Below are 14,768 nucleotides of genomic sequence, written 5' to 3' on the forward strand. Positions count from 1 at the left end.
CTATTGTGTTTTTTCTTTTCAACTCTGTTTCTTGTTCCTCCAGTTTCTTCTTCCTGAAAGACATACATAAGATAATATATTTTGTGGGTTAGTAGATAGTTTCTAATGTCTAAGCTTTCCAAAAAGAAAAAAGATGTACTGTATAAACAGGACAGATAGAAGGTTTGATGCCTCTTACTGAAGAACCTCTTCCCATAACTCTTCTAGTTTGGAATCTAGATGTCCGGCTTGAATCAGTTCAGTCTCTCTCTTCAGCTTCCTATAACACAAACATATCAACAGCAGTTTACTACTTTGTTTTCTGTGTTTTCACAACAATGAGGATGTGTTCATGCTGTTTAAAGCTATGCCTGTGCACCTGTGCTTCTCCTGTGTTTCTTTGATCAATCTTTTTAGTTCATCAATCCTGTCAGCTGTCAGTCTGCGTACTATCACGTCCTCCACTGTCTCCACCACTTCACTTTTCTCACCACGTTTCCGCCTTAAGGTAACAAATGCATTATTAGTTTAGGACATTTTTTTCTGGTATAAGACATGTGTGTGTTAAACAGTATAAAGCTATGTGATATATTTTAGTTTGCAAGTCTACAAAAACATGCTAAAGATAAAAGTCACTTATGCGCTCACTTTGGGGCCTCTGTTGTTTCCAGGAGCTCAGAGTACTTGGAGGCACAGTGCTGTGAAGAGTTAAAGGAGAATCAAAAACAACGTTGACAGGACAAGATAAAATTTGTCAAACATACTGCAGAGGTCATGAATTTGGTCACTATGTTCTGCGGTAGAGTGAGCTTGAATTTTGGCGTACCTTTTGAGAGAACCAGTCAGGTGGTCTCCCGGGTTCTGCAAATGGCTTGATGGCTCGACTGACAGATACCCTGTTGAGATTAAGACATTGTGTAAGAAAATCAAAGATGAAAACACACAGCAGGCTACTCTTTCTGTTCTGGTTCATTGTATTTTTAAAACATATATTTCTCCAAAGTCTAAATTATTCTATATCCTATATAGTCTACTCTGTCCATTTGTTTGTTATTACTATTTTATGGATGGATTTTAGTTGTAAAGTCATGCAAAATCTATGCAAAGTTAAACCACGGAAGAATTTCCACCATGGAAAGCAGGCAGCACCCACATGTCTTCCTATGGTTATATCTTTTTATTTGCATGTCTTTGTATTGTGAAAGCCACTGCAATCACCCTTTCAAGCACACGTAGAAGCAACAATGCTGACAAAACAGCCACCCGTATTGACAATATCTAATCTAATCTTAAAGGCATATTATGTAGTAAACATCGCTTACTGTTCGTACACAGTGTTAAAAGTTGGCCACGCCTCCCTGACTCAATAAGTGAGCAGGAAGAGAGAGAGAGAGAGTAAAAGAGAGAGCAAAAGCAGGAGCGAGAGAGAGAGCAGCTATGGTTGAGCAAGCTAGAGCGTGACAGAGGTAGCGTCTTTTTTTTTCTCTCTGTTTATTTTTAAGTGAGTCGAGAAGCCAACAGCCCAGCCTAACTTTACTTATGATATTAAACAAAGAGAAATGTTCTCCCCTCGTCTTAAAATGGTCATACATTGATCCTAGAGTGGCTACTTCCTTGTTTACTGCTGCAATGAATGAAATGCAGAGGAGGATAAAAGAGTATCCACAAAATCCATTGTTAAGTATTTGATGGTTATTAATTTGTGCTTTAAAACGTAATCACTATAAAAATGTGAACATATTTTAGGCTGAGCCACGTATTATGCTTGAAAAAGAATTGGTCCATGTCTGTTTGCACTTTGATTAGTGAGAGAGTACTGCTTACTTTGATTATGGTTTAATATTTAAAAAACAAGACTAAAAAAATTAGTTTTTTGTTATTTTTACTGTTTGTTATTTTTTATTTGAGGAAATTAAAGTAGTTCAGTTAGAAGGTCACACACAGCTTCAATTAGAAGTTAGGAGCTCAGGCCGCAGTTATTCTAAGGTCTGAAGAGTTTAGTTATACAGAAGCAAAGACAGTTATTCGAGTATGTGGCAAAACCTTTCACAGTGCACATTTTTCATTTTGTGACTTTCGATAGAATAAAAGACTATTTTTCCATTCATATTTCATTTTCTTTAAAATAGTGTTGAAGTCTTGTCTTGTTCCCGCGAAGCCAATATGGCGTATCATCTTGTCTCATCACACCCCTACTACAATGTCCGTTGAGAAAAATGCCAAATACATACACTCAATAATAGCGTATAAAATAGCCAATATTGTGTAACTATAAGATATCTTGCCAAGAAAACTTACATATATAAATTATAATGTATACAAAAGTTGGATTTTTCCTCAGACATTAAGAGATTCACTGAGTGCTGAGGCAAGCAGTAGGGTACTTTTATTCAATGACGCCACACTGCAAGCCTCAGGAGAACGAGACAGCGGGAGACAGGGGGGTAAAACAGTGTTTGGAGCCAGCATATTTTCCCATCTTACTCTGTGAATTAAGGATTCATTTTGACTGTTTTTGTTTAGCCTATATGCTTAGTTTGCAAAGTTTGTGAAAAGTTTATTCTGCTGACTTCTTTTAATAAAATACATTTGTTGGAAATTGGATCATAGCGTTTGTGAGTTCAGCGTTTTATTGCTGTTTAAATGTAGGCTATTATATACTACAAAGAAAATTGGTGTCCTTATGAGGTTGGATTTTCCTAATTTTTTTTAACTAAAGCATTCAGATCAATTTCCTGAAGAGGTTATTTTTATTCCTCTTTTTAATCAACTTTAGCATGGGTGTGTAAACCTTCTCAAGCCACTGTATGTCCAGTAGTTAACCCAAGACATATTGCATCCTGTCTGTGTGTCAGTTGTCACAGACACTGAGGGGCTTGACAAGGCGGCAGTACCTAGGAATGGGAACAGCCGCACGACCTACACGCTGTTGCTGGCTGGGTGTTACACACCCACGTGGAGCCCAAAGGCTCTTTGCTGACGTCCATAGACGTCCCACACACACAAAATAAGAAGAAAAGAGAAAATATAGGCAAAGGACAGAATCTGCAGCTAGAGACACCGCTACACCCCTCTAGTGGTTCATTATTGAGAGGGATTTCTTTGTAATAAGATACATTTTTCTGTGGTAAAATAGTGCATATTATACCTTTAAGTAAAAGATTGAATGTGTAAAAAAAACTCTGCCATAAAGCAAGTAACCTCTGAAAACTTACTTACTAACAAATTCATATATGTTGAAATTGACAAATGTCTATAGATACATCTATACTATTATACAGTCACACATATATGTGTGACTGTATAATAGACAACTGACCAGTTTTGGACTAAAGTGGCAAGAATAAAGCAGCAGTACCAGTTCTGGTCTCCACTCTTCATGACAGATGTGGCCAAACACAGCTTCTCCCTCACTGACCATGGCTCTATTGGTCCAATGACAAGTAGCTTGTGTTCTGCAGATGTGGAAGAAAATGAACAAAACATGACAAATTCAATTTAGTTTATGTTCAACTGATTGTCCGCTGCAGTTTGGCCTGGTGTAAGATCGGCTTCATTTTTATGTTACCAATTTTAGCTGCCCACCACAGCTCCCGGCAGTTCACTTTGGACATATAAGTGCTAAAATCAGTGCACCAAAAGCATGTCGTTTATACTGTTGGTGGACCCACCATTAGTGTAAATAGAGCTGTCAACTCGTAATGACAGCCATTAATCCTTGCTGACTCCCCTGCAGAGAGCGGAGGCTGCTGTGCAGGAAGTTAGTGATAACATCAACAGTAGGACACGTTCACCGCTAACGGATAGCAAGTCATCTTATTTGCTCTGTAATGTATCAACGTTAACGTTACTCACTTCCAACCCCGTTTGCCATTTTCTTGTCATCCCGACATCCCATACATCTTGGTAGATCAAAACGCAGCAATAAATAAAACACTGGCGAGATCCGAAAACGACATACAACAAAGTATGGACCTTATGAATGTGACGTTTTGGGTGTTGAGGCTTTCAAGATGTAGTTAGCTATTTTTCTAGCTAGCAAGCTGAATCACCGTTATCTATTATTAAAGTCAATTGTCTCGTGTGTCTTATTGGTAACTTAAAGATTACTAGCTAGCTAAAACGCTATAACGTTTTAGGGCTTTCTATGTGGCTAAACACTCGCCAAAACGGTTTAATTTCGCGTTAATCTCGACAGAGTCTGTGCTACCAAGAAACAGCCTGACGATGAAAAAAAATTAGCTTACGATAGTCACTAATGTTATTTGTCATTGTAGCTTGCAGCTAGAAGCGAACTGTTCGCACACGCCCACCACCACAGAAGCTAAATGATGGCATAACGTTACACCCGGGGGGGCTTTTAACTAGCTAAATCGCTTGTTTTGGAGTTTTACACAAATATGCTATTTTAACAACCACAACCACAACAACAACAACAATAATAATAATATTAATAATAATAATTATAATACATGTACAAATCTTTCTTTAACTATCTATGGTACAAATGTGAGACTATTGTTTGTTCGTTTTTTTATTTCACCTTTATTTAACCAGTAGGGCGTTGAGAACAGGTTCTTATTTGCAACGGCGACCTGGCCAAGATAAAAGCTTAGCCTAAGCGTACGTGCACAACATATAGTTCCAAATTCAGTACAAAACAGGAATGCTACATAAAGTGCAGATTAAGTAAGTATTAATGCCGGTGCAAAGTGAGGTGTAAGTAAGACGATGGATATGCGAAAGTGAAATGGTAATAACACAATATACGTGAGCTGCTGAGTCAATCAGTTAATGCAAATTGTGGTCTGGTTAGTGATAGGTCAGTAATAACACAGTAAACCGGAATACAGTCTATTTAAATGCTAAATTTACTGAAGAATCAATATGTGTCAATAAGTGTGGACTACACGATGTAGATCAGTAATAACAGTACAGACAGACTATATAAATGTTTAAATGTAGCCTAGTAATTAGTCAATATGTTGGACAAAAATTGTGTGTCAACAAGGTGGGAGGAATGACAGAACAGACCAGGACGGATATGAAGGAATGTAAACAGAATGTGATAGCAATGCAGGTGAAGATGTGCATGTGTACAAATATGGAGCGTGACAGAGATACTAGAGTGCAATAAGGTAATAAGGGTGTGCGAAAACAGAGCATGAATGATGGATAACAGTTAGCACTACAGTGATCAGACAGGAGCTCAGACAGATGTACTTTGAAGGCAGTTCAAAGTAGCCTACAGTTCAGTTTTTTTTGTAGTTCATTCCAGTCATTTGCAGCTGAGAACCGAAAGGAGTGGCATCCAAAGGAGGTGTGGGCTTTTGGGGTGACCAAGGAGATGTAACTGCTTGAGCACAGGTGGCAGGAGGGTAAAGCTAGTGACCAGTGAGCGTAGATACAACGAGGCTTTGCTTAGCAAGGTTAATAAAATCGTAAATGAGTTTTTACCAGTGAGTTAAGTGACAAGTGTGTAAGGCCAGCCAACTAGTGCATAGAGGTTGCAGTAGTGGGAGTTATAGGGGGCTCTGGTCATAAAGCGTACGACACTATGGTAGACAACATCTATTCTTTTTCAGGAGAGTGTTTGAGGCAGTTCTGTAAATGACATCACTAAAATCGAGAATTGGTAAAATTGCCATTTTCACCAAAGTGAGTTTGGCAGCATGAGTGAAAGAGGCCCTGTCGCGAAATAGGGAACCAATCCTAGACTTAACTTTAGATTGAAGGTGGGTTATGTGTTGTTGGGAGGAGAGGGAACTCTCTGACCAGACACCGAAGTATATTTTCACCGCCACATTTTCTAGTTCCAACCCATGGTAATGCTAATCGGGTGGGCAGGGGTGGGGGCAGCAAAAAATTGAAAAGCATGAACTTGGGTTTGCCACAATTTAGCAGTAGTTGGAGATTTCAGAAGCAGTGCTGAATGGTGTTGAAGCTTTCCTGGAGGTTTGATAGCACAGTGTCCAAAGAGGGGCGGGATGGGTACAGGATGGTGTCATCTGTGTATAGATTTGAGAATTCCCAGCAGCAAGAGCCACATCATTGATGTACAGTATAGGAAGAAAAGAGTCAGCCCGAGAATCAAACCTTGTTGCACCCCCATAGAGACATCCATATAGGTTCAGACAACAGGCCCTCAGATTTAACGTGCCGGACCCTACTAGAGAAATAGGTATTGAACCAAACGAGGCAGTCATGAGAGAACCCAATGTTGTTGAGTCTTTTGATAAGAATACAATGGTAAACAGATTTGAAGGCCTTGGACAGATTAATGTATACGGCTCCACAGCGATGCTTTTTGTCAATGGCGGCTGTGATGTCATTTGTGATCTTAAGGGTGGCTGTGGCACAACCATGACCGGCACGGAAGACAGATTGCGTAGCGGAAAGGATATGATGGTATACGAGATGGGTGGTAATCTGTTTTTTGACCAAGCTTTTGAGGACTTTCAAAAGACAGGGTAAAATAGATATGGGTTTATAGCAGTTTGCGTCAAGGGTGTCTCCCCCTTTGAAAAAAGGGATGACTGTGGCGGATTTTACTGTATCATAACATGTTAAAAACGTTTTTTTATTTCTCTTTAATAACAAAATAAATTGTTTTAATTGGGACATGACCTTCAAGCCACACAAAAAAGAAATGATGACAAAAATGAAGTTAATATTTCTAGTAACCACTTGTTATTGCTGTTCTAACTTTGGGAAAAGCTAAGTGGCCTTTTTCACACTCTGTGCAATGTGGCTGTCCCACATTGCGCAGCAGAGCAACAGACTAGTAGAACTGGTTTACATCTGTTTTCACAGTCTATGTTTAAAGCCAGTATGCTGCAAAAAAAACAGCAACCAACATCATTTTGAAATTGATAATTTGGGTTTAGCTTTACATGTTACTAGCTGAAACCTTTATAGTTTTATTGAATTGGAACACAAATCCCTTGATAGTAAAATCAAATTTAAGTTTATTTAGATTGCACCATAGCGTCTTACAACATTTTGAAGTTGTTGCATGTTGCCACCTTTCTTAAATTACGCCAGAATACATCATTTCTATTTATAAACCACTTACACCGACGTATTTATTAATTAAAGACAGATCTGTAAATTTTGACATTGAATGTTAAACATGTACACAAGTGTTGAGATGTGCAGGCACTCAGCCCTCCTCTCTGGTTTCATCGATCCTATGATGTAGCTTGTGCCATTAATGAACAATATGAGAGAGGAGGCATGCTGATTGGCTGACTGGATGGATGGAAAGAGTTTATACTTGTCAGGTATAGGAAACAACATTGAGTCCTTATAAAATAGGACCACAGATACAGTCCCTGCTTGGGTTATGCAACATAAAACTGGACAAATTAGTGACTGACTTTGTGACAGAGGTTGGTTAGATGAAACAGCAGCTCTTTCTACTCATGAGGTCCAGTATCTTCAACAGAGAGAGACCAATTACTACAGGGAAACAAATGTTAATGAGGCACTTGACATTTGACTCCACAGCACCGCCTCTTCGCCCCCTGCTGCTGTGTGGAATAACTGTCAGCTCTACAGGAAAGATTCAAAGCCGTGTAGAGTATAGGCACGAGTCACATAAGTCTGAGAAAACTCACACTTTGACCAAAAACTCTATCACTTACCTTGCAAAGTTAGTGTTGGATAATGGCTATTGCATGCTGTCCAGTGATCTTGTGCAGTTATTGTAAAATAGATAATAATAATTAGATTTTATTTTTAGAAGTTGCATAATAATGTGTGAATCATTGTGCATTTAGAACCATTCCTTAATACTTCTATACTGTAAATCTGCACAGTGCTCCATGTAACTTTGTCAGAGAAACACACACAGGTTACATTTACAGATAAATCATAAAAGACAAAATCAATACACACTGTAAAAGCCCTCTAAGCAGAAATCAACGTTGATGACATTTGAAGGACTTTTTTTATTCTAACATTAAATCGTGCCACATAATGAATACTGATTACTCCTTATTGATTGGTCCTTCCCAATGCGCCTGATATGAATGCACTCGGTAAATATATTACTGATTTTGTCTGTGAATGAAATACATATAAGAAAAACAATTAAAGTCATAGGAAACAACATAGCCTATTCTCTTGAGAGCTTCCTGGTTGTATCTAACACATTTTTTATTTTGCTGTCAGGTCAGGTGTTATGATGAAACACAGGTGTTTTTTTCCTCTCATTATTATAAACTATTAGAAATATAATCCCTATTAAGGCTTTTTAAAACAAAACTTATATTTAATGTTACATCTTGCAACACATGCTCCTCTATCATCTCAGGTAAGCAAGTGATAGAGACTCTAGAGATGAAGGTCACACCACATGTTGCCTTTAACTGCTGCACTGAGCCCATCCTGGGGGCAGAACCACAGCTAGTTGAAGGAGGGAACGTGCTGAAGTCTTTCTTCTCATCTTTGCCATTAATCTCATTTCATTTGTTACTCTAAATTGGAGTGGGGGACCCCATTGAAGACAAGCAGACCTTCATTCCAGGAGCCGGTTGCTGTTGCTCTGGTGAGTGATGTAATTATTACGAGTTAGGATAAATCTGGAAAAAAAGTATTTTTGTACAGATTAATGGAAACAGCTCATGTCAGACCTACCTCTACGTGTTTGTGTTAATTATATGAGTACGTAGAAATCCTTTGTATTGTTATAATTGACCAATTAATTCCACACCCACAGACACTGGCACAATAAAGAAAGTGCCTTTTGTTGTTGACCAATGATGGTTTTCATTTACAAGCAATGATCCCTTGCATCAATCTACAGCAGCACCTAAGCAACAGTTTAGCAGCAGATTAAAAACATTGATTATAACTCTCTACATTTGCAGTTTATGATATACCTATTTTGAAAGAGCAAAAAGTTAATGTTAATGTTAGGTGTATTTACAGCTAGCGGATGCCCTCCCCCGGGGAGGCTACCCTCCTCCTTTGAGACCCTCCCTGTGGCACTTGCAGCTGAGACCCAGGGAGCAGAATTAACAAGCTAATTGAAACTGACTCTAACCATGGCACACCTATGTCACATTCTGTGTTTGCTCTGTGTACACTTGAGAAGTGTATAACCATGTTTGTATTATTCACCTATTTTTTTTTTATCGGTGCCTACTGTTATTTTAATGTCTTATAACTTAACATTTGATGGTTTCATGCAGGCTTTATTGGGAAAGTAGGATGTCAAACAACATGGCCAAGATCGCAGATGCAAGAAAAACGGTAGAACAACTGAAACTGGAGGTCAACATAGAGAGGATGATGGTGAGTCAGCACATTATGGAAGTACACAACCAATGATAATGTTAAGGTTTACAACTGTATGGCAACATGTCTTGTGTTTTAATGAATGAATCAAAATGCTCTTTTCACTTTTCTGTGTCTCAAAAGATATTTAATTTGGTGTTGTTGTTTTTTAATTCACAACTGTTTTTAAACTGATTAAGCAGTCAATTTTTAACAGATACCATTTATTGGGATGAATCTGACCCCAACCTCCAATCTTATTCAATTTGCTCCATTTCCATAACTGATGTCAGTTTTACACTTTTACTTGATGCAGGAAGAAAGGCATTCTTTCAGTCTTTGATTCAACGGTAAAAAAATAAATAAAGTATTTTTCTACCCTTTCATTTTTGACATGCACGCACTTACACAACTTTTTTGTACAGATATCCAAAGCAGCAGCTGAGCTGATGGCCTACTGTGAAGCTCATGCCAAAGAGGACCCCCTGATGACACCGGTACCATCTTCTGAGAACCCGTTTCGAGAGAAAAAATTATTCTGTGTAATACTATAACCCCCACATGTGCAAGACAAATGTCTACACATTAACACTTTACGTTTGTTATTTTAATGTGTGAATTTAATTTCAGTTTCAATAACAAAAAAAAACATTTTTTTAGTTGAGAACTGAGAAATGATCGTCATTTGGACCTGATAATGATGGTAATAAAGATTTATCAAAAGAGGGTGCAAAGTTCATTTGAACAGGCCAGCACTGCTGCCTCTCCTTTTGTACACAGATTGTATCTGAGCTTATATATTAACTCAATTGTAGCCAAGTTGTAATTTTGGCATTTTAGACTGGTATTTAAAGGCAAAATAAATGATAAGGTTTGTTGTTCACAAAGTTTGGTGTGCTCTACTATATTTGCTCTAGATCACATTTTCTCAGCGTGAAGAAAATAGTTTCACATTAATGTGACACGGACATGTGTTGAAGTAAAGCTTTTTTTAATTTTTTTTATTCTCAAATAAACATCAGGATCTTTAGTAAGGTATTGTTTTTCTACCTGAATGTCACAGCTGTTTCTCAGGAGGATGTCTCTTGATCACAGAAACTAATGCAAATGATGGGTGGGGCTATATGATGACTCAACACAGGTTAGGAGTACACACAACAGGTGTACACAGTTTGCTCAGACCAGAGTGCTCTCATTTGAACAGCTGCCAGGATTCACAGGTTTCCAAAGTCTTTGGGAATTAGCAGCAGAGAATAAGGTATGTACATTCTGTTAGCCAATCTTATACAAGTGTGATAGGAAAGGCTCATTTGCACATTTGGTAACTATAGAGGGACTGTTTTGTGACAACTAATGTACAGTCTCATCAAGTCAAACAGGGCCATTCCAGAAAAACTTGTCTAACTAAACATGTGGGTCTTATGCTTTCTGACATTGAGGATAACTAGAAGACGTTATAAACAGTCAACCCAGTGATGAAGCCAAGAACACAAAAAAAGTCATCATTTGACACCTTAAGAGTGACCATGCTACATTTTTAATTCACAGAAATAGGCCAATGGCAACATATTGAAAGCACATTGCTCAGCTTTTCATATTTGATCAGCATCTCTTTAGTTGTAAGTGTGACCAATATTAATAAATAAATACAAATTGGTTTAGTGCCTTTATGAACTTTGGTGGCCAACCTGTTCCTTTACCAAAAAGCATTGTTAGATTAGAATTTCATTTTTGCAAAGCAAATGAGCGGCTCTTGTCAGGATCAATGAGAACATATTTTACAAACCTAACCCAATCAGATAAAACAAACAGCTTGAAACAAGTTCCTCATTGCCATTATGTGGTGGATCTATATGGATATTGCATCTCATGATTTAATGAGATTAATATGATATAAAACTTACTAGTAGGCTATTATACATGGCTGTTTTGGCTCACAATTAACCCCCATCTTGCTCTTGCTCTTGAACTGACTGCACTGTATTCCCAAATAGTTAATGTAACAATATGACATTTACTTTGCAATAACCTACCATCCCGTGAGTATGGGTTATCTTATTGTGGGTATATTTTTCCGTTAAAGGACACTTTATTGCATGTAATCATTAACATTGCTCAAAACACCATGAAACAATGTTACAAGATTGTACTTCAACCTCCAAGTTAAAGTCAAAGGAATAAGAGCATTGAGCTAAAAAGGAAACTTTTTTTTTTTCTTTTGTGTTCAGGTCTAACGATGGCCAACTTTGGAGGACATGCCATTCCTGGCTCTTTTTTCCTATTGCTTGGTTTTTGGCTAACTGTGAAACACACTCTCCAACACTACTGGAGGACAAGTCAGCCAAAAGGAAGACTCTTTATGCCCCCTTTTTTAAAAAAAATGGACTTCTTGGAAGGAGGATTTCTAATCTTTGGTTCTTTTGTTGGTTAGTTTTCCTCTCAATCATCTCCACACTCCATACTTTCTAAACCTGCGCTTGGCTCATCTCATTTGTCTGATGTTGTCCTGTCCCCAGGTATTATGATTGAACAGTTTGTGGTGGATGGGCCACATGCCCGTCTGTATGACAAAGAAAACAATTCATGGGTCAAGCTGATGAACTGGCAGCACGGCACAATGTATCTGTTCTTTGGGATCTGTGGAATAGCTCTGGTTGCCAGTACTGCATCCAAACTGGTGCCAGCTGGTGTTGACCGCCTTGCTCTCTCCGTGGCTCTTTTTGTTGAAGGTAAGCTAGGTTTTAGTTTTACACTTTTCCTTTACATCACAGACATGTCCCCCTGATGTGTATTTGAGTTTTGATTTTGACGCTCCCATATCATCCAGGGTTTCTGTTTTATCACCACCTGCACAATCGGCCCCCTCTGGATGCCCACATCCACTCCCTGCTGCTCGTGGCTGTGTTCAGTGGATCGGCCAGCACCATGTTGGAGGTGTTCCTAAGAGACAACATTATTTTAGAGCTGTTAAGAGCATGCCTGTTCATCCTGCAAGGCTCATGGTTCTACGAGGTAATTAGCAAAATGAGACGCTGAGAAAGTTGTAAAGTGTGGAACAGTGTGAATGTGCCCATAAACATTTCTTGAGCTTTCAGAGCCACCAACAATTGCTACCACACAGTACCGATGCCCTTGATACACAACCAGGGGATACTTAAGGGACCATTGCAGTGTTTTGACAGTTTAAGTCCATTTACTACAACTTGTGGATACTTTAGACTTTCCTCTAAACAGCCAATAGATTAAAGTAATTCATGTATGCTTTTTCGGTGACAAAATAGTTCCACCTTGGCCTATTTGTAGACATGAAAATCCATGATACTGACCTCAGACTTGTCTCCTTTTTCTGTTTTGTAAATCTCCTTTCATTTAACAGAACATTTTACTTAACATCACAGGCTCCTTTATCTAAAATATATATATTTAAATATATACACAATTTGTCATTTCAGATTGGATTTGTACTTTATCCATTAAGTGGACCGGAGTGGGACCTGAAACTGCATGACAACATCATGTTCATTACTATGTGCTTCTGCTGGCACATGGCTGTGGCCATGCTTTTAGTCACCTGCATCTCCTCTGTGGTTTGGTTGTAAGTATCATTTTGCCATACAGGTTTCAGAATGGAAACTACCAAGGAAATGTTATGAAAACATGTTAAACCACTATTGGAATGCAGCTATAATGAGCTTGTCTGCCTGCCAGTGCAGAGACAATCGGCCAAAACAAAGGACGAAACGGGGTATATTGCCTTTATAAACTTGTGGCTTTTTATAATAAGTCTCTCAAAATCCTTTGTGGTGTTACCTGCCAGTGAGCATGCAACACATAAATAGACAAACTGATAAATAAATTGAAGTGTCTACTTCCTAAAACATTTGGAAACCTCTGGTCTAGGTTTTCTAAGTGCTTATTGTATTCCATGGAAAATATTCAAGATGAAGATTTTTATCAATTATCAAGACAATTATTTCTTAACCAGTATTAGAGACTTTAAGGTATAGCTTTCTTTGGAAAAAAAAAAAAGTTTTTAAATTTTATATTTCAATCTCAACCTGCATTGTAAGGTACCCTGCGAAGTTTTTGTACACGTGGATTTGTTTGCATTCAACACTTAACGTCCCAGCACAATGCACTGTATCCTTAGAACCTGCTGAACACGTCCGAGTGTTTGAAAGGTTTACTAGGCCTTAACGATATTTTGCAAAGTGTTTGTTTTGGAACCTGTATTTTTCACACCAGGTTGTCCATTTTTAATTGTTGCGTCAATACTTTTTTTATAGCCCTCGGCAGTCAGCAGAAACGTGATACTGTACAGGATTTTGCTTGCGCACACGCTGGTAAAACAGGAGATGCACACAAGTTTAAAAAACGGCTCTGCAGCACCAATAGTGGTCAAAACTGAGGACTTGGTTTGGGTGTTATGAAATACATTTGGAAATGTGGCTTCCCCTTCAAGATACTGCTTGTAGGAACACTTGAAATGAACACACACCATTTGTTAACACTAAGTAGGCTAGAGATGTGTAATCTTTGTTATTCATGCAAGTTTTTTCTTGTTCCAATAGCTCAGTGAAGAGGTTCTCAGGAAGGGGACGGGACATAGAGATTGGAATGCGAAGTACATCCTCCAAAACAAGCTCCCAGAAAGCTTTGCTTGAAGAGTCGGATGAAGAGTAAATGCATGATTATGGTTCTTTTACTTACATTTGATTAATTTTGGTCCATGAGACCAAGGGCATTTTTTTTCTAACCTGCCTTGTTTAGTTCGGTTGAGTCAAACCTTGGATCGTTTACCCCTTTGGTGCGGTTTGTTTGGGCAGGTGTGAACACATTAATTGCATTCGGGTACAGACCAAAACTACTGGATCGAGACTACCTTGAGGCTGTGGTCCAATTACAAACCAACTCTGGTACGCTTTGGTACAGTCTGTCTGGGGTGAGAATGTGATCTGACCCACTTATTAAATACTCAAGTTTGAGTAAAACGGTTCATGTAGTCAGGTGTGCTTTGCAATCTGCGATGCGGCAGAGCATACAGACGGTAGCAGCTTGCAATGTTTCTCTCAACGAAATATACTGCAGTCAGGCTCATGTCTCTGTGGTCAAACCAGCCGCTGCTTCAGTTGGAAACAGACACCGGCAGAGCAGACGTAGAAACGCTGTTCACAAAACAATGTGTGGAAAATGATTTAAATGAAATGAGCTGGTTTGACCATGTAGATGTTAGAAATATGCTATTTTTTTTTTTTCTTCCTTTTCTTCCTCCCGTCCCAGACACATCTGACCTATAAACGGAGTGAACATGATGGGTTGGTTTGTAGTGATGCATTTTGATTTTGTGTGAAACCAAACCAAGGGGTTAAACACTCTAACAAACTCAACTAATGCTGACCAGAACTAATGAATTATAGGCGTAAAAACGCCCTAAGTCTGCTGTTTAGTACAAAGTATTTTGTAAAAAAAAAAGTTACAATATGATCTGTTGTAATGGTCTAACGTAT

General features: G+C 38.5%; 3 protein-coding genes across 4 annotated transcripts in view; 2 read left to right on the forward strand and 1 right to left on the reverse strand.

Moving 5' to 3' along the window:
- brd8a (bromodomain containing 8a) overlaps window positions 1-4,308 on the reverse strand; it is a 15,066-nt gene extending 10,758 nt beyond the window's left edge. The window contains exons 1-7 of the mRNA XM_032534343.1: window positions 3,835-4,308; window positions 3,338-3,434; window positions 806-875; window positions 628-677; window positions 359-481; window positions 179-259; window positions 1-53 (exon numbers count right to left, since the gene is read on the reverse strand). Of these exons, the coding sequence (XP_032390234.1) occupies window positions 1-53; window positions 179-259; window positions 359-481; window positions 628-677; window positions 806-875; window positions 3,338-3,434; window positions 3,835-3,877 (517 nt within the window). The 5' untranslated portion in view covers window positions 3,878-4,308. The remainder of the gene's footprint in view (window positions 54-178; window positions 260-358; window positions 482-627; window positions 678-805; window positions 876-3,337; window positions 3,435-3,834) is intronic.
- A 3,920-nt stretch (window positions 4,309-8,228) lies between these two features.
- On the forward strand, window positions 8,229-10,069 carry gng8 (guanine nucleotide binding protein (G protein), gamma 8). Its single transcript, XM_032533371.1, has 3 exons — window positions 8,229-8,530; window positions 9,177-9,279; window positions 9,687-10,069. The coding sequence occupies exons 2-3, from the start codon at window positions 9,196-9,198 to the stop codon at window positions 9,813-9,815; spliced, it is 213 nt and encodes a 70-aa protein (XP_032389262.1). The 5' UTR covers window positions 8,229-8,530; window positions 9,177-9,195; the 3' UTR covers window positions 9,816-10,069.
- A 300-nt stretch (window positions 10,070-10,369) lies between these two features.
- On the forward strand, window positions 10,370-14,723 carry tmem45b (transmembrane protein 45B). Of its 2 annotated transcripts, none has more exons than XM_032533031.1 (6): window positions 10,370-10,519; window positions 11,490-11,687; window positions 11,778-11,990; window positions 12,089-12,273; window positions 12,714-12,856; window positions 13,833-14,723. In XM_032533031.1, the coding sequence occupies exons 2-6, from the start codon at window positions 11,498-11,500 to the stop codon at window positions 13,942-13,944; spliced, it is 843 nt and encodes a 280-aa protein (XP_032388922.1). In that variant the 5' UTR covers window positions 10,370-10,519; window positions 11,490-11,497; the 3' UTR covers window positions 13,945-14,723. The 2 variants fall into 2 exon arrangements, with proteins under 2 accessions (XP_032388922.1, XP_032388923.1); XM_032533032.1 differs by having other exon boundaries at window positions 10,421-10,519; window positions 11,482-11,687.
- Window positions 14,724-14,768: the final 45 nt, after the last annotated feature.

The sequence above is a fragment of the Etheostoma spectabile genome, chromosome 13 (genome assembly GCF_008692095.1).
Source record: "Etheostoma spectabile isolate EspeVRDwgs_2016 chromosome 13, UIUC_Espe_1.0, whole genome shotgun sequence".
Lineage (NCBI taxonomy): Eukaryota > Metazoa > Chordata > Actinopteri > Perciformes > Percidae > Etheostoma > Etheostoma spectabile.